Source organism: Saprolegnia parasitica, assembly GCF_000151545.1.
Source record: "Saprolegnia parasitica CBS 223.65 unplaced genomic scaffold supercont2.74, whole genome shotgun sequence".
In the NCBI taxonomy this organism is placed as follows: domain Eukaryota; phylum Oomycota; class Saprolegniomycetes; order Saprolegniales; family Saprolegniaceae; genus Saprolegnia; species Saprolegnia parasitica.
The window spans coordinates 130,735-148,782 of NW_012156468.1; the positions used below are offsets into that span (position 1 = coordinate 130,735).

General features: G+C 58.0%; 8 protein-coding genes across 8 annotated transcripts; 5 read left to right on the forward strand and 3 right to left on the reverse strand.

Annotated features, from left to right (window-relative positions):
* Window positions 1-8: 8 nt before the first annotated feature.
* On the forward strand, window positions 9-1,508 carry SPRG_11577 (hypothetical protein; the record flags this gene model as incomplete). Its single annotated transcript, XM_012351099.1, has 2 exons — window positions 9-233; window positions 1,281-1,508. 2 exons carry the CDS (start codon window positions 9-11, stop codon window positions 1,506-1,508), a joined length of 453 nt encoding a protein of 150 aa, XP_012206489.1.
* Window positions 1,509-2,427: 919 nt separating this feature from the next.
* SPRG_11578 (hypothetical protein) lies at window positions 2,428-4,058 on the forward strand. Its single transcript, XM_012351100.1, has 7 exons — window positions 2,428-2,690; window positions 2,747-2,980; window positions 3,029-3,187; window positions 3,245-3,362; window positions 3,417-3,502; window positions 3,547-3,815; window positions 3,864-4,058. The coding sequence occupies exons 1-7, from the start codon at window positions 2,463-2,465 to the stop codon at window positions 3,928-3,930; spliced, it is 1,161 nt and encodes a 386-aa protein (XP_012206490.1). The 5' UTR covers window positions 2,428-2,462; the 3' UTR covers window positions 3,931-4,058.
* Window positions 4,059-5,796: 1,738 nt separating this feature from the next.
* Window positions 5,797-9,229, forward strand: SPRG_11579 (hypothetical protein). Its single transcript, XM_012351101.1, has 2 exons — window positions 5,797-6,459; window positions 6,659-9,229. The coding sequence occupies exons 1-2, from the start codon at window positions 5,800-5,802 to the stop codon at window positions 9,083-9,085; spliced, it is 3,087 nt and encodes a 1,028-aa protein (XP_012206491.1). The 5' UTR covers window positions 5,797-5,799; the 3' UTR covers window positions 9,086-9,229.
* A 506-nt stretch (window positions 9,230-9,735) lies between these two features.
* On the reverse strand, window positions 9,736-11,471 carry SPRG_11580 (TKL protein kinase). Its single transcript, XM_012351102.1, has 9 exons — window positions 11,280-11,471; window positions 11,063-11,232; window positions 10,811-11,018; window positions 10,638-10,764; window positions 10,415-10,590; window positions 10,223-10,366; window positions 10,124-10,178; window positions 9,948-10,081; window positions 9,736-9,905 (listed from the first exon to the last, which is right to left on the reverse strand). Exons 1-9 carry the CDS (start codon window positions 11,452-11,454, stop codon window positions 9,760-9,762), a joined length of 1,335 nt encoding a protein of 444 aa, XP_012206492.1. The 5' UTR covers window positions 11,455-11,471; the 3' UTR covers window positions 9,736-9,759.
* Window positions 11,472-11,636: 165 nt separating this feature from the next.
* SPRG_11581 (hypothetical protein) lies at window positions 11,637-11,897 on the reverse strand (the record flags this gene model as incomplete). Its single annotated transcript, XM_012351103.1, has 2 exons — window positions 11,637-11,788; window positions 11,831-11,897. The coding sequence occupies 2 exons, from the start codon at window positions 11,895-11,897 to the stop codon at window positions 11,637-11,639; spliced, it is 219 nt and encodes a 72-aa protein (XP_012206493.1).
* A 457-nt stretch (window positions 11,898-12,354) lies between these two features.
* SPRG_11582 (hypothetical protein) lies at window positions 12,355-12,716 on the reverse strand (the record flags this gene model as incomplete). The annotated part of the gene is made up of 2 exons (XM_012351104.1): window positions 12,355-12,599; window positions 12,659-12,716. 2 exons carry the CDS (start codon window positions 12,714-12,716, stop codon window positions 12,355-12,357), a joined length of 303 nt encoding a protein of 100 aa, XP_012206494.1.
* Window positions 12,717-13,946: 1,230 nt separating this feature from the next.
* Window positions 13,947-14,908, forward strand: SPRG_11583 (hypothetical protein; the record flags this gene model as incomplete). Its single annotated transcript, XM_012351105.1, has 1 exon — window positions 13,947-14,908. One exon carries the CDS (start codon window positions 13,947-13,949, stop codon window positions 14,874-14,876), a length of 930 nt encoding a protein of 309 aa, XP_012206495.1. The 3' UTR covers window positions 14,877-14,908.
* A 1,035-nt stretch (window positions 14,909-15,943) lies between these two features.
* On the forward strand, window positions 15,944-17,944 carry SPRG_11584 (TKL protein kinase; the record flags this gene model as incomplete). Its single annotated transcript, XM_012351106.1, has 11 exons — window positions 15,944-16,004; window positions 16,056-16,203; window positions 16,257-16,327; window positions 16,371-16,568; window positions 16,611-16,774; window positions 16,826-17,030; window positions 17,082-17,208; window positions 17,252-17,427; window positions 17,474-17,617; window positions 17,667-17,721; window positions 17,764-17,944. 11 exons carry the CDS (start codon window positions 15,944-15,946, stop codon window positions 17,942-17,944), a joined length of 1,530 nt encoding a protein of 509 aa, XP_012206496.1.
* Between the last annotated feature and the right edge of the window lie 104 nt (window positions 17,945-18,048).

Sequence of the window (18,048 nt, forward strand, 5' to 3'; positions counted from 1 at the left end):
GTCACGTGATGCACCAACTCGGCTACGACCCGACGTCTCTCCTCCAGAAGGCTGGCGAGATCCGTCGCGTTTGGGACTTTGCCGACCTACCGCCGCTCGACCAAGCCGACGGTCTCCCCCGCATTGGCACGCTCATGGCCGCGCCTGCCGCCACGATGACGGACGATCCCGTCTACGATGGCCTCGAAACGTGCCTGCCGACACCCGACCCGCTGGACACCCAACGACGCGAGGTACGCGAGATCCTCCAACAGCGTGTGGCCGAGGCCAAGCACAACTGCAAAAGATTCGAGGCAATTCGTACTCGACGCGCCGACACAAACCATCTCAATATCGACCACGAACGCTCTTTGTCTCTGGGGACGTGGGAAAACATTCGGTGCGTCAGCCCAGCGCAAGGACTTGCTTTTGTACAATCGCCACGTAAAAGCACCGTCGTCACTCATTTGCATGGATTTTCCGTATTGAAAAACGCACTACGAATATGACATGGCTGCTGACCGAGATGCGGGCGAGAGATGGTGCGTCGTACGGGCTAATGACGTCGCCACCGGTCGTTGTCGCCACCGTCCATCTCAACGTTGTCCTGAACGTCACCATTGTGATGGGCTTGGCAATCGCCGCCGCGTTCGTCGCTCATCGTATCCACTTCTGCGTCCGCGTTCTCGTGCAACAATACAAGTCGGCCGTCGCGCCGACACGACCAGCACACAAGTGGTCGTTTTGAGTCCATATCTACATTTGCCGAATCGGATACGTGTATACAAGATGGAGGGTTGTCGTACACCACGCAACTCGTCGTTTGAAAGCTGATTTTAGCTTGCTCGCTACGCGCGGCGGTAAGAGAGTACTCGTAGTAGATAATCAAGCTCTGTGTTCCCTCCTACGCATGGTTCGGTCTACCAATGGCTTGCCCATGGCTCGACACTCCTCAGTTCGACGATGTGTGCCCACTCGGACGTCAAACAGGTGTTGTTACCTAGTACTGCGCTGCTAGAGGGCATCTACCGTGGGTACACTGTAGAGGGCAGCAGCAGCAACATGTGACGTTTTCCTCGACCACAGCTGCAAAGTGTCGATCACGTCAATCAAACACGGTATCTCAAGCGGTATGTAGCTGTTTGAACGCGATGCATGCGCATATCGCGAAGGCAGGCGGCGACGCGATCGATGGATTTGGTTGTTTTGCTTTCGAAATCGAACATGTGTTGTAAGCAAGGCCACACCTTTCTATCGTTCGACGCCACCTCGGTCGTTCACGGAGTACTTCATTCTTTGAGGTCGCGCGTCGACGCATGGGCATGCTGACGACCCGCCGACTGGACCACGGGTCAAGTGCGACGATGCAAGGCGGCCTTCTCGCGTTCGCCGGTGTCATTTTTCTTGTGCTGCTGTGGGCGATCCTACTTATGTGTCGGTCGTTCTGGAGGCACCGACGCGCGCAGACGGCCTCGACCAAGATGCCACCCGCCAACCTGGTCCGGGAGCTGCCTCCCATCATCGTCTAGAGACTCCACAAAAGGATCAAGGAAACAACACACGGTGCTTTACAGCTTATAACGTGTGGCGGTCGAACCGACAAAACGAGCTAATGTATTTGCACCACATGCGTACACAAGCGCAGGACGAGTGTTTTTGTGCAATCAAATGTTGCCAACAACATGAACGTTGGGAGGACTGGGTCGGCACTGTAGTTCACATACCAAATCAAGTCACGTTGAGAAAGAAGACAGTGAATGCTGCCGATTTCTTCATAACGAGCACACTTTGCCTGATACATGGGTGTGCTGGGTAAATGAATGATGCGTAGTACTACTTTGTAGGTATGTACCGGTGTGCGGCTCGATCCGAGATGGGCCGAGCTCAATATGGCTATATGTGTCTATATATGGCACATGCCACAACTAATGACATAAGCAGTATCTCGGGCTGTGCGACGCGCACGCCGACGTGAGTTCATGCATCGTACTCTCCAAAGTGTCATCTAGCTGCATACAAAGTTTCGTCCCTTTTGATTTTCAACGTGATTGGGTCGACAAGCTGCCATCGCCGCGCGCTCACCGCGCTCGCATCCTTTCGGATTCGTTGAAATTAGAATGAATATAGACCAATAGGTGAATTAAACAAATATATTCTATTGCATAGTACAATCCAGTACACATGATTGCATCTCGCGTGCCAGGAAAACGCGCACTCTGTTGCAGGCAGTGCTTGAATTCTGACTCACATCAAGCAGCATTTCCCTGCATTTGGGTGTATCTAGTCCGCACCCTTAAATGTACGCCAAGGGCGCCCGGTAAAGTCCGGATGATAGCCGCACCTGTCCTATCGGCCGGTCAAATTCGGTTTGTATTTTTATTGAAATGCAGATCTTATCTGGTTTACTGTATTAAATATAATGCATTTGTTTAAAATGCGGAGCGACCGGTCGAAGATCGCAGTCACTTCTGCATCACGAGACCATGCTGGCGTGGCGCAAGACGTGGGCGCGGGCGCACTCGACGGCGGCGACGCTCCTCACGACGTCTGACTTTGTCGAGTTTGCCGTGCGCTGCCGCGTGTCCGAGCCGCTGGCCTTTACGCTGCCGCTGCCCGGCAAGCCAGGCCTGACGAAGCTCAACCTCGAGACGGCGCCGGCCTCGGCCTACGAGCGCGACTCGGTCGGCCACTTCATCTCGACGCTCAAGACGGTGCGCGCCGTGCGCCGTGCGATGGGCTCTTATGCGATCCTGGCGATGGCATCTAGGTCGACCCGACGTTGACGAGCGTGTCGCTGACGACATTGGACGGCGTCACGGTCGCCAAGACAGCGAGCCTCAAGGCGCTGGCGCCGGTGCCGATGCTGCTGCGCCTCAACACGGCCACACTTGCGCTCGAGAAGGAGGGCCTCGTCGACGACATTGAGCAGATGGCGGGCGAGACCGAGAGCGCGGCCTTTGGGACCGTCAAGCGCTACATTGAGCGGGATTCGCGGACCGCGGTGCGTTCATCTAGCGCTACCTCGCATGCGACGGCCCTATGGCACTAGATCCCGATCGACCAGTTTTACACCAGGTGCAAGAACGTCGGCGCCGACGACTCGACGTCCAAGAAATGGCTCGCCGAGTTCCAGCGCCGCAACCTCGTGTTACACTACGACCAGAGCAAGGACGACGCGTTGCGGTCGACCGTGATTCTGCGCCCCAACGTACGATACTCTGTCTGTAGTGAGATCGATATGCTAACGCGGGCGAGTGTGTTGTAGAAGGGCGAGAGCTTTGCTGCGTTCCAAGCCGCGCTCGACCCGGTCTTGTACAACCTCAAGCACGAGCGCATGGCCACCGAGAGTCAAATCCTCGATGCCCAAGAAGAGTGGCGCAAGGGTATTTCAACTCCCTCTCTAGTCCGTCGAGCCTCCACAACCATCCTAATCCTAGTGGCGACCATTGAGACGGAGCTCCGCAACGCCGCGACGACCGCGCCCAACGTACAAAAGTTCCTCGGCCTTGGCTTCATCACGACCGTACAGAGTTGACGTTGGTGTGTCGCAACTTGAAAGATTGATAGTTTTACGGTGGCCTCGCGTACACGGTCTGGGACGTCTACTCGTGGGACGTCATGGAGCCCATCACGTACTTTATCGGCTTCTCGGCGGTGCTTGCGTCGTCGTTTTACCACACGATGACGAACCGCGAGTCGACATATCCCAACATGTGGAACCGCGCGTACGAGAAGAAGCTTTCGGCGCTGGCCAAGGACAAGAAGTTTGATTTGCACAAGTCCCACGCGCTCCTCGCGCAAATCAACGGTCTCAAGAAGGACGTGCAAGTCTTGCGGTACGATGCACAAGCGCGTTGCAATCGACACTCACACGTGGTTTCTAGACTCCTCGAAGGCAAGACGGCGACGCCCGCCAAGGCGGCCAAGCCCGCGACGACGGCGGCGGCGTAGACGCATCGACGCAGCGCTGGTTGTACATCGTGTGCCAACAACGAGTGCGTTTTGTGCACGGACCCTACCCCTTGTTGCGCAAAAGGTCATGGTTGACGTCGTGGTTAAGAGCACTCTATGGTCCAGAAGCATCAGAGTGCGCATGCTACACTTGTGCCTCGTCCTTACGTGCTCCAGTTGCTCACGATGTCGCTAGATAGAGTCGAACTGGATCGCAGTAGGATGTTCTCGGACCTCTCCTCTGATGCTGGTGTCATCACCGTGCGTCGGACACGGGCTCTGGCGTCTTTGCAACGTACCATGTTTAGCGTGGCGTGGACAAGTCTTTGGCTGCATGTTTAGCATTATGCGGTGGTGGTTGATTGGCAAATGCGCTAGCTCCGACTGATGATTCAGTGTCATGAACCAATTAGACCTCCTGACCAGAGACTGAGTGTAATTTGGAGGAATCCTCCATGTCGAACGTCTTGAGTGCACAAATCAGTGTACGAATTGTACGAGGAATAGTGAACTCATACGTTGGATACGGACACTATATTTTTCTCCTGCAGCCATGACAAGAGGTTCGACGTCGCGTGTCCGATCGACTTCTAGCTTCTATCATGCTTCTATGAACGATGGGTCATCAGCATTGGGTCATGAGGGATTTATACTATATGTCCCTGACCACAATCAAACGTGTTGGCGTTCAAATCAAATTAGCAATAACCAATTCAAAGAGTTCGCATACGTAGTGCTACGCCTGAATGCGTGGGAGTTGGTACCAGCACTAGGAGTGAGCTCAGAGATCCATCCCGTGGTGGACCCCACTCGCCGAGGGATAGCTCGCGCGAGGTCGCACGCAGGCTCCATGCCTCGCAGCAGTAAATTGCAGCGCGCAAAGCGTGTTACATACCGGTCCTAGTTCTATGGCACCCATGTCGAGCACGTCGAGCTCTCACATATATAGAGCTGCATCCATGACGTCGGACTGGAAAGTTGATAGCGTTCAAGAGTAGGCTGAACGCAATAATGGGCTGAACGATTGGAAGCGTAGAGTTGTGTTTGAGCCAAGGGTACAGTTAAACCCACCTGAGTTACCGGTAAACCAACGTCAATTGCAATTTTGGTCGTGCGCGTGCGTTCGTTGCGAGAAGCGTCGCACGCCGGCGGTACGTTGATTCCGACGGACCGCCGTCTCTCTGACACAACCGGCTCGTAGCCATCTGGCAATGGACCATACGTTGTCGGCGGAGACGCGCCATATCTTGTTTTGAGTATACGAAGACCCCCAGCATCCAGTGCACCCGACGCGACCACATCGCACAGCCGACGCCCCATCCCACCCGAAGTAAAGCAATCTGCAGGTACCTCGTGGCGCCTCTATCTACACTACCAATGCAGCGTGTCTGCCGCATAAGCTTCGCGCAGCACTTTTATCCATTCTACACACAGAGCATGAGCGCCAAGACATATTAGCATAGCATCGCATGTCGGCTTATCATGGGCAATCCGGAGGAATCCAAGCGTCGTTGGATACCTGATTGGATACCAAATTCTGCACCGCCGACATATCCAGTCGCGGTGTGAGACCTTCGGTAGCGTACTCGTACATGGGTGGAGGACGCTGTCACCTTTACAGCGTATTTGCAAGTGCCGGCAGTTGGTAGGCCCATTGAACGAGATACGTCGACATTGCACTTGGACTTTGCCGTTGGCGTAGGTGGTATCGACAAAGGGACGGCGGACGTTGTTTGGTCGACACCACGGATGATACGACCACTGCACAAAGATCCGCATGGCGTGCGTCACATCTGTTCCGTGCACGCGGTATGGCATACAGCACGGTCGGCAGGGGCTGTCCGAAGCACCAGTTTTCAATTCTCCACGATGCGCGCAGCTGTGATCGCATCGTACCTCGGCCTTCTGGTCGCGACCGCGGTCCACGGCGCCTGCTCGGCATTTGACGAGAATACCGACTACCCGGGCAACGACATTGGCACCACCAACCAAGCCAAGCCCGAGAACTGCTGCGCCGACTGCGCCGCGTTCGCCGGTTGCAAGGCGTACGTCTGGGTGCCCCGCGACGGCGGTGTCTGCTTGCTCAAGAGCGAGGCTAGCGGCAAGTACCCAGCGCAAGGCGCTCGTGCCGCGAAGCTTCTCGCATCCGTACCGCCACTCACGGGGTCGTGCCCGACACCCGAGGCCAACACCGATTACCCCGGCAACGACCTTGGTCGCACCCAGCGCGCGTCCATGGACCTTTGCTGCAACGACTGCGAGGCCACGGAGGGCTGTGCTCGTTTTGTCTACTACGGCGGTGACTGCATTCTCAAGGCGGGCGGCGGCGTCAAGAGCAGATTCCCGGGTGCGACCGCCGCGTCGTTTGTCCCCAAGGGCAGCGGTAACACCACGACGCCGGCACCGACCGACGGCACGTGCTCGGTGATCGAAGAAGACACCGACTATATCGGCAACGACATTGATACGACCAACCGCGCCAAGGCCGAAGACTGCTGCGCGGACTGCGTCGCCAACCCGAACTGCAAGGTCTACGTCTGGGCGCAAGGCGTGTGCATTCTCAAGAGTGCCAACAGCGGCAAGACGTCGTCGCCAGGGGCCCGTGCCGCGACGGTCCGGGCGCGTGTTCGAGGAAAACACCGACTACGTCGACAACGACATTGGCACGACCAACCGCGCCAAGGCCGAAGACTGCTGCGCGGACTGCGTCGCCAACCCTGACTGCAAGGTCTACGTCTGGGCGCAAGGCGTGTGCATTCTCAAGAGTGCCAACAGCGGCAAGACGTCGTCGCCAGGGGCCCGTGCCGCGACGGTCCGGGCGCGTGTTCCGACGTCGCCGCCGATGGTCGGGTGTCCGGCGATCCAAGAAGATGTCGACTACCCTGGCAACGATCTCACGACAACGTACCAGACGACGGCTGAGTTTTGCTGTGCCGACTGCACCGGGACACCGGGGTGCCGAGGGTTTGTCTGGAATGCTATGGCGGGCGCCTGCCGTCTCAAGACCGCAGTCGGGTCGCCCGTCAAAGCCGTTGGCAACCGCGCGTCGGTGCTCCCACGCCTCACCACGGCCACGTGCTCGGCCTTTAAGAACGACGTCGACTACCCCGGCAACGACATTGGCTCGACGAGCCGGGCGTCGGCCGCCGACTGCTGCGGCGACTGCGCCGACTTCAACGGCTGCACGCTCTACGTGTGGTCCAACGACTTTGGCGGCACTTGCTATTTGAAGAACGCCAAGTCGGACCCGTCGCCGTTCCCGGGTGCCAAGGCCGGTGTGTACACGCGGTCGGTGGCGCCGGTGCCGATCGTGACGCCGGCGCCGGCGCCGTCGGCGATTCAGACGAGCGTGTTTGGCACGTACCCGTCGCCGTCGGTGGCATTTGCGTACCTCCCCAACATGCAGTGGATCCCGAATTCGAAGCTCGAGACCGGCGAGATCGGCGACATTGACATTCTCAAGCCGTTCCCGCTGCCGTCGCCCGCCGAGATGATCGCGGCCCACGACGCCAAGCCCAAGCCGCTCCTTGAAGAAGGCACCAACACGCTCTACTTTCCGCTGTCGCAGTCGGTCGGCGAGTGCGCGGTCATGACGAGCTCGTCTGGCTACGCCTTCTTCACGTACGTACCGTCGACGCAGATCTGCGTCGTCCACAACTTTGCGTCACCGACAACGACGACGTTTGCCTTGTTCCCGACGCAGGCGCCGATGGTGCTATCGCAGTCATTGCCGCAGGACTTTCAGCTCGGTGTCGACACCAACCAGTCGTCGACGCTCGCCCGCTGCCAAGCCGGCTGCAGCAGCCTCGCGGCGTGCGCGGCCGTGACGTACACCGACAAGACGTGCACGTTTTTTGGCCCGTCGCCGGCCAAGCAAGCTGGCATTCTTGCCGGGTGGGTCTCGGACCCGATCGCGTGGAACGAAGTGCCCAACAGCATGCAGTACCTCACGATGCCGTCCCGGTCTCTGGACTTGGCAAAGTACACGACGCAAGCGGCGACGACCGCCAAGACCATCGGCGACTGCGCCGCGGCCGCGCTGCAAAAGAGGTTGCCGCTTTTTAGTTTTGAGAGCAGTGCGAAGAAATGTACGCTTGTCAAGGCCGCGACGACGGCGGCGACGACGTCGACGATGCTCATCAACTACCCAGCGTCGCCGGTCGTCCTCTCGAGCGCCGCCTTGGCGACCGGGTTGACAAAGACGTCCGTGGCCAACGCTGCCTCGGCGGCCGACTGCCACAAGGCTTGCGTCCCGTCGGCGGCTGGCTGTCTTGGCACAACGTTCGATGCGTCAACGAAGCGCTGCGAGCTCCTCATTCCGGCGTACGCGCCGACGACGACGCTTGGCTGGATCGCAACCAGTGCGCTGCCCACGGGTGCGGTATCGCCGTCGTCCGTGCACATGTTTGTCAACGCCCACCAAGACGACCACGAACTCTTCATGTCGGCCAACTTGTACGACAGCTTTGCGTCCAAGTCGACCAAGATCGTCATGATCTACATGTCGGCCGGCGACGCTGGCGCGCGCGACGGGTGGTACCAGGCGCGCGAAGCCGGCACATTGGCGTCGGCGCAGTCGTTTGTCAAGCTCTTTGGCCTCTATAACCCCGTGCGCAAGACCGACGTTATCACGCTCTTGGGCCACCAGATCACGAAAGTGACACTTGGCAACGCCGTGCACTACTTCTTGCGGCTCTCGGAAGACGGCATGTCGAATCTGCCGAGCAACAAGGCCGCGGCGCCGATGGACCGCCCGGGCGAAAAGTACGCGAACGTCGCGGCGCTTCGAGCGGTGGTCGTCGGCCTCATGAAGATGGAAGCCAAGGGCATTGGGAATGCAGTCGTCAACTCGCAGCAGTTCAAGGAGGTCGACCATGTCTTGCACGCAATGGCCGGCCAGATCGTCTTTGACGGCGTCGCGGCCGACGCGACGCTAAGCAAGTGCTTGAGCCAAAACTACTTTTGGGGCTACCAGCGCTGGCTCGACACGATCAACATGAAGGACCCATCGCTGACGACGCAGCGCAGTATGTGGTGGGCGCTCCACAAGGCCATCGTCAAGGTCTACCCCAACAACTCGCCGTGGTACGACCACTGCCAATCGCTCGGCCGTCAGTACTTGGCCCTCAACGTCGCCGGGTCGGGCAAGTGCTAATACTACGTCCGAGGAATGCGTCAACAGAATGTCCATGTGGTCGTATGGTTCCGAGTCCTTTTTTCGGTGGTCTGTAGCACTCCCTGCAGATTTGGTCGTCAATAGATTGACTGACATATTGTACATGGTTGAATGAATGCTCGATCGTTCTGTAACAAGCAACGTGATGCAAAGTAGAGGTGCTGCGGACCGGTATTACTGATACAAGGGCTAGGGTTGTCTAAGGCTAGGGGGGTAGGTACGACGGTGACATTTACCGTGCGCTGATTGCGCGTGCGGCCAAGGAACCGCTCAACCAAACGGACGTTGTCGACGGGTATCACAAGTACCTCCAGCCGATCCTCGCGTCCAAGCTCTAAGTCGAGATGGACGTTGTAGCTGTGGAAGCTCCTAAAGCTACATCGTAATATGTTGGCTGTACTCCATTGGTTGTGGTCAGCTTGTGTTCCTGCCTTGCATGGCAGCGACAGAATTGGCACTTGAAACAAAACAATTGCAAACCAGTCTAATTGCACCATGCCAGACGCGACGCAGCGATACTGTAGGCTGCGAGCTCAAATTGTCGAGCTACTAAACTAGCATTGTTTTATACTTGTACGGTGTCTCAAGCCAGGTATCGTAATGCGACGCCGTCTTCTGTGAGAAGACGGTCGAGTTAATTCAAATCAAATGCACTAAATGGAGGCATTTTCCCGCTGCCGCAAGGCGTAAGCGACGCCAAAGGCGGTCGGACGGTCTTCTGGGTGGTACGAGAGGCACTGCTTGGCCAATTGGAGGGTCCACTCGGGCAAAACACCTCGAAGTGTCGGCTGGATCTGACCTACGCAAGAGTCCACATCTGAAACGTAGAAGGTAGACGCACCGTGCATGACAAGCCCGAGGATCGACGTGTCTGTGATCGGGTTGCCCTTTTGGTTCGTCTGGTCGCTGTACGGCAGCAAGTGCGTGTCCAACTCGGAGAGAATGACGCCAAACGAGTAGATGTCCGCCGCCTCACTGCATCGTGTTCCATGAGGCATTCAAAGCATCGGCGTGTACCTGTAGTGGTTCTCGGTCAGAATCTCCGGTGCCATCCAGCGGTAGGTGCCAATGCCTATGCACTATGGTATGAAACTCGACAGGCAAAGAGTGACGCACCGATCGTCATGGTTTCCGACGTCGCGGCGCGCGAGACGCCAAAGTCGGTGAGCTTGGTGCCCTTGGTGCTGTCAAGCAGCACATTGCGCGACTTCATGTCCCGGTGGATCACGGGCGTCTCGAGCGAGTGGAGGTAGACAAGCGCTAGTACCATTCGCGTGTCACTTATTTTCTTGCCAGCAAGGATGCTACCTTCGGCGATCTGCGACGCCATCAACAGCTTGTCGGCAATGGAGAATGAAGCGGGCGTCGTCTCGTCGAGCTTGGTGCGCAGGTCGCCGCTGTCCATAAACTCGACCAGCAGCATGAGCTCGGTGCGGCGATACCAGCTCACACCAATGCACGCCACAATGTACGGCGACGAGAACCTAAATACGGCATCAAATCCCTTGTACCGACATGCGTTCAAAGATACGTGGTCATGAGCAAGATCTCTTTGGCGAAATCTTGGACATCCGACGGCGACGAGCGTCCGGGGAGGAGCTTCTTGATCGCAACGGGCGTGCCGCGGTAGGTGCCGAGCCACACCTCACCGTACGCGCCTACGTCAGTGTCGTATTTAGAGCTTGGCGCTGAGGCAGTGCGCACCTTTGGACAAGATTTGGAGGCGCTCGACGTCGTCTTCGTTGAGGCGCCACTGGGCCAAGGCCGTCTCGGTCGCCGAGTCGCGTGCCCACGTCTGCGTCTCGTCCGGCCCCGACGTCTGCGTCCGGTAGTTGGTGTTGGTCGTCGTCGTCTTGCTCGAGTGGTTGCGCCGGCATCGATACACAAAAAACGTGATACCAAGCAGCAGCACCTACATAGATGAGAGCCTGTGACGCACGAGACAAGAGCACGCACAACGCCACCGACGGCGACACCGACGATCAAGCCGACGGGCGTCGGTACTTGAGCGTCGCCCACGGTGATCGTGCGGTAGACGGCAAAGTCGAATCGTTCCGACGTCGTACTGCCCGGAAGTGCAATGTGGGCAAAGATGATAAACGAGCCCGACCGCGGAAACGAGAGCTCTAGTGGACGACGATCAAGAGGGCGCGGCGAGGATCGAAGCCTGTACCAGTTGTCGCGTACGTCGCCGAGTAGTTGGCGCTAAAGTTGGCGAGCGTGTTGGACGTGTGGTCGCGGATGTAGACGCCATTGTCGTACGCGTTGCAGACATTGTCCGCGAACGCGCACGAGTGGATGTTGGAGTGGTAGATTTGGTACACGTCCCGCGACCCCGGGCTCTGCATGACAGCGAGAGGCAGCGTGAGGCCTACCTTGCCTGCTAAGTCATCCATAAACGCATGTATCGAGAGGCGGACCAATGGTGTTGCTCAGGATCGTCTTTGGGGTGTACGAGACCGTCCAGGTCACAGGCACGGCTTGGCCGACGCTACACACAGCTCATGAGCGAGAGGCCCGACGTGTGGGCTTACGAGATGGTCGCCGGCGCGTTAAAGGTCATCTGCAGGCCGCAGTTGAGCGCTTCGGCCGACGCTTCGTTCTTGGCAGAGCTCAGCGTGGTCAGCGTCACCGACTGGCCCGTGCGCCAGCAGTAGACGTAGCGGCCATCCAAGATCGGGACTACATGCTAGCATCAGCGCAAGCAGCAGATTCTGGTCGTACGCGAGCCGAGGCCATGGGCGGCGACCGCGAGGTAGGCGGCCATGCCGGCAAGGACCGATGCTCGCATGCTGCCAGGTTGCAATTCTTGGACTGGGACCAAGATACCCAACGGGCAACTCACCTTTTTGGCCAATCAGCGTCGTGCAGAGGCCGTTACGAGCGTATCTCGTCTGGATTTTAGCCAATCGCGTGCAAGACAAGCATCCACGCGGCTCAACCGTGTCATCCGAGGTTGCCGTTTGGCGGGATCGGATATGGCACCCTGGTATGGACTAAAAACAAGGCGATATTCATAGGAGACTATAGACTCTTGACATGGGGTTGGTTTGCAATGCATGTGGCTATTCATTCTCCCTCTCCAACGCGAAAAAAGCCGCGCAGACTTCAGCAGAAATGGTGTCGTGGGATTGAATTTTTGAGGTTCTTGACAGATTACACGAACAACACAATTTGATTCAAGTAAATGGAGGATGGTAGTCTACAAGCCCGAGGGACACTATCGTTCCTTGGATGGTACGAGATCGTTAGCGCGCGTGGGGGTGCGTACTTTTCGAGATGGGTCGACCGGCTTCTGTCTGTAAAAAAGAGTGTGCTGGCGGCACATGGGCGCCCGCGGACAAGGGCGTACTCAGGTGCACGGGCAGCCAGCCAAACGCCCGCATGTTGGCCAAAAAAGATTCGGGCGGTGCATACGGACCCTGCGGCGGCACCCACGCGACGATCGGCGGCGCGGTCGTTGGCGGCGACGACGAAGGCGCACACGGAAGCTCTGCGTGAGGCTGCATGGCCGCGACGCCACTGGCGCGAGCCGCTGGTGGCTCTCGGTACGCACTTCCAGCGCCGTTCGCTTGGACGGCGCGGGCACTGACAGCACTGGTCCAGGCATGGGCGGCACGAGCACTGGCAGCTCCTGCAAGCTCGGTCAGCGATCCCGTTGTCCCCAGCTGCCGGATGGCTGGCCGTGGTGCTATGGATACCGGACCGTCTGTGCGGCTGAGCGGAGCCTGGGCGCTTGTTGAGCCTTGGATGATTCCTGGGCCTTGGGTGCTCGCTGGACTCGGAATACTGGCTGAGCCCTTAGGACTCGCTGGACCTTGAGCAGTCACTGAAACTTGAACAGCTGCTGGACTCTGAGTGCTTGTTGGACCATGGGCGATTCCTGGGTGGTGCGCGGTCTCAGGGCCCTGTGTACTCGCTGAACCTCGACCGCACTCTGGATGTTGGACACTTGCTGGACCTTGAGCACTCACAGGGCTTTGAACACTCACTGGACTCTGGGCGCTCGCTGGAGCTTGGTCACTCGCTGGAGCTTGGACACTCGCTCGAGCTTGGTCACTCGCTCGAGCTTGGTCACTCGCTGGAGCTTTGGCAACGTCGTGTGTGTTTACGATGTGCTCTATCGGAAGTTGCAGCTCGGCACTGGCGAGCGGCGTGTCATTGCCTACGGGCAGCCTTTAGCTTGCGAACAGAATCACGTCGACGCGTACGTTGAGCGCTTCGCACGGCGGTCGTCGTCCGATCTACGAGGATGCGTGAATGAATACGTTGCCAAGGTGAGACACACAGCACACCAATGTGCACAAGCCGCTTGTAGCATTTGTTGCAGTGCCAGCCCAGCACAGGGTGTCGCTTCCGTCCCGCCCGCCCGACTTTGTTCAGGAACAGTTTGCACTGCACGCCGTCCGGCCGAGGTGCACCGGGGCACTTAATTGGCATGGGTATTGGGGACGCTTTCTAGTCGTTCACGTCGCCTCAAGCGTTGTGCAGAGCGCCATGTACCTTCATCCGCCGCTCGCCGTGCGTGGCCACCGAGCTTATCCGGACGATCGACGCGGATTGGTTTAGGAATGCTGGTCATGATGCTGATCATCCGGATGACCGCTCTACGATCGGCGATCTCGTGTTCGTGAATGCTGGATCCGAACCAGGGGTACATAATTATGTACCCCTGATCCGAACCCACGACACCGTTCGTGCCATACGAAGAGAGCAGATATCAACTATTAGCACGGTTGTCTTGTCGTTGAACGTGGAGAACTTGTCTATGAGTGGCAAGATCGTAGTACTGGTACTGCTGCGCTTCGAAGTACGGTCAAAATTCGAACGAAGCAGCGAGATGTGGCGTGCCATCGTCGCCATCGTCGTCCTTGCCGCTGTGCGCGCCTACGAGGCACCTTGCAGCGTGAACGAGGTGCCATTTGGCACTGGTGCTCCGTCCAACAGCAGCTTTACGTGCGAGGCCTTGCCTGCGGTGTACAGCGCGGCTCTGACCTTTCTCGAATCCAACTTGAGTCCGTCCGATCGGCTCAACAAGGCCACGCTTGGCTTTGGCTTCGATCACAACGGCGTTGCAGTGCATGGCGCCAACCTCTCGGTACATGCCAAGGGCGAGAGCCGCTTCTCGGCACTCGTGCCGCGTCGTCTCTTCTTCGAGTACGTGCTTCCGCATGCTGTGACAAACGAAGGCCGTAGCCATTGGCGCCCGCTCTTCGCCTCGGTGGTTCGCCGCCTTCTCGAAGCGGCGAGTCCGTCGTGGCGCGATTTCAGAACGACTGAGGCCATCAACGTCATCAACCACGGTCTCTGGGACGGTGCACTCGGCGGCGCGATCACGTTTCAAAGTCAGCAAACACCGCTGATCTACGACGTCATGTCGACGATCGTCTTTGGGCATGCGAGCTGCACTGGCGTCAGCATCGTCTTGGTCAGTGCGCTGCGCAGCGCCGGCATTGCCAGTCGGCTCGTGGGCACACCAGCATGGAACGGCAGTCACGGCAACCACAACTGGGTCGAAGTGTGGTCGCCGGACGACGGGTGGCAGTTCCTCGAAGCGTCGCCCGCCGGAAGTGGATCGCTCGCCAACCCGTGCGACAAGTGGTTTTGTACCAAGAGCTACATGACACCGGCGACGCGCGTGCTCGCGGCCAAGTTCTCGCAGCGCACATTGGAGCGTTTTGTGATGGCGTGGGATCCCGACAACGTTGCGATACCCGGCGTCGACCGCTCGGCGTACTACCATCGCGTCTGCAGCGTCTGCCCTGCGTAGATTAACAGCTGCGAAAGAAAGCCTGAGCTTGTCGTGGTTGGACGACTATTAGTTTGTACTTGGATGAGATCACTTGCGGTCTTGCGCAGGTCGATTCGGATCAATACAATCGACATCGTCTTCTACAACTGGAACGGCATGCTAGGACAAAGCCCCACCGTGGGTGTACTGTAATCGCTCCAGCACGACAGAGTCGGCGAGTGCGTCCGCCTGGGCTGCGATATGTCGACGTGATGAAGGACTTGTACGCGGTGCTGAGCCTATCATGCGTTCGCAACACGACGTCGTGGGCACATAGGATTACTGTAGCTACGTGTATTATCCGTGGTCGACAGCACGCGCCCCTACAGTATCGCTGCCCCGAGTTTACTTACTAGCGATTGCTAGCTCGATTTTTTGAGGAAAGCGCATGTGGCAACACGGTCGTTGGACGCTGTCGACGCCTTGGCAGTGGAAGCAACGAGGCGACGATACGCGGAGAATGTGAAGCAACCACTGGCGTGTCAACGGCACGTACGCTTTCCCCACTTTGCATGCAGTATATAGGCAGTGAACAGGGTTGTCCTGACGACGGCTGGATCCGAACTTTTAGCCAAAAATCGTCGTCTTCGTCAAGGCTTAATTGGGTATACTGCACTCTACGGTCAGTGCTTTGAGTCAGGCTTTGAGTCAGTGGCTCCTAGTCCGCTTGTCGACAGAAGAGTCCGTACGCACGGGAGGGAGAGACTCAACGAACTGCTCGTTACACGCATGACAGAGGAAATGCCTATCATATTTCCCCTCGTTCCGCCCCGCACCCTGAAATAGCCAACTGCATGAACACATGCAGCGTCCTCCTGGCTCGGTGCTAGCGCTCGACGCTATACCTGTGATGATCGAGGCTTGTAGGAGTCCGGCTCGGCGACAGCTCGAGACTGCACGTTTGGATATCATTCAAACGCGCGTGTGATTGGCTTAAATCAACGAATGGAATCACGTAACGCATTGAAACAGGCGGTGATTGGCTGAAAAGGTATCGGGCAAGTCGATACGTTGCACGTCGAATCAGTCACCACGTGCTTCCGACCATGCGAGCCATCGCGATCGTCGCCGCCTGCCTCGCCGCCGCCGCCCATGGCCTGAGCTCACGTACAACCACTACCCGACGCTGGTGCGAGGCTAATGCTACGTGGCGTATAGTGCCCAACTTTGACGGCCACTACATCTACTGCTGGCGCACGAGCGAGTCGGTCAAGCTCACGAGTCTAAGCAGCGCCATGAAGGAAGAGATGGCCGAGGCGCTCAACTGCGGCCTCGAAATGAGCTTCAATGCGCCCGAGACGCTCACGTACGTCGCCGTGTAACTATAGCTACCGTGGTCTCACTTACGCTTCGACGCAGCGTCGGCGAAGGCTTGCCCGTGACGTGGTCCGTCTCGTACAACCCCAAGACGATCTTGACCAACACCATTGGTACGCTTTGCGCAAGTCGATCGGAAGCTCACATTTCGCGTAGACTTGAAGCTGCCGTTCGCTGTCATGCAGAGCCCGGCGTCGCGGGACGTGTACCAAATTTACCACTCCAACATCCACTCGTGCGAGTACGGCGACAACATCTGCGATGCGTACGACAATGGCGTCTACGTCCGCGACCACACACCCAACAAGCTCGCCAACTTTAGCGCCAACTACTCGGCGACGTACGCGACGACTGGTACACGCTTCGATCCTCGCCGCGTCCTCAGCGTTTTCATAGAGCTCACGTTTCCGCGCGCCGGCAAGTTTATCGTGTTTGCGCACATTGCGCTGCCGGGTGCCAATGCGTCCGAGCGCTTTGACTTTGCCGTCTACCGCACCATCACCGTCGTCGAAGCGTCCATGTCCGTGGGCTTGATCGTCGGCCTTGCCGCCGGTGGCGTGGTGCGTTGCTCCAGCGGCCCATCCAAACAAACCTTCACCATAAACTGGCAGGTGCTACTCGTCGCCATCTTGTTTGGTGTCCGGCGCTATCGTCGCCGCCTGCGGCCCAAAGCAACCGGTGAAACCTACTACACCCAAACCGCCGGCTGGGACGACACGCAGCTCTTGACGGTGCGCGACTCGGCAACCGAGACAGCCTTGGCCCAGTGGCGCCTTGACGAAACAGACGTCGAACGCACCAAGCTGCTCTCGCAAGGTCGTCCAGGACGCCCCATCGATGGCCATGGCTGAGGATGTATGCTGGTAGGCGCGTTTGGTGAGGTGTGGCTCGGCACCTACCGCGGCACGCCCGTTGCGATCAAGAAGCTCCTCCCTGGACGCTCGTCGCCGTCGGCCGTCCAAGATTTCGCCAAGGAGATCTTGCTCATGACCACGTATCTGTTGGAACGAATGTCATGGATTTGATGACGGGAGTAGGTTCTCGTCGCCGTACATTGTGACATGCATCGGTGTGAGCTGGTATCGCCGCACCGAGCTCATGCTGCTGGTCGAGTTTATGGACAGCGGCGACCTGCGCACCAAGCTCGACGAGACGACGCCCGCTTCATTCTCCATTGCCGACAAGCTGTTGATGGCGTCGCAGATCGCCGAAGGTAACAAGCATCCTTGCTGGCAACAAAATTGGTCACAGGGGGCTAGGGCTTGTCTACCTCCACTCACTCGAGACGCCTGTGATCCACCGCGATATGAAGTCGCGCAATGTGCTCCTTGACAGCACCAAGGGCACCAAGCTCACCGACTTTGGCGTCTCACGCGCCGCGACGTCGGAAACCATGACGATCGGTGCGTCACTCGTTGTCTTGCCGTGCGATTTGCACACCAAAGTGCATAGGCATAGGCACCTACCGCTGGATGGCACCGGAGATTCTGACCGAGAACCACTACAGGTACACGCCGAGTCTTTGAATGCCACATGGAACACGATGCAGTGAGGCGGCGGACATCTACTCGTTTGGCGTCATTCTCTCCGAGTTGGACACGCACTTGCTGCCGTACAGCGACCAGACGAACCAAAAGGGCAACCCGATCACAGACACTTCGATCCTCGGGCTTGTCATGCACGGTGCGTCGTCTCCACCTTGTACGTTTCAGATGTGGACTCTTGCGTAAGCCGACGCTCCGAGGTGTTTTGCCCGAGTGGACCCTCCAATTGGCCAAGCAGTGCCTCTCGTACCACCCAGAAGACCGTCCGACCGCCTTTGGCGTCGCTTACG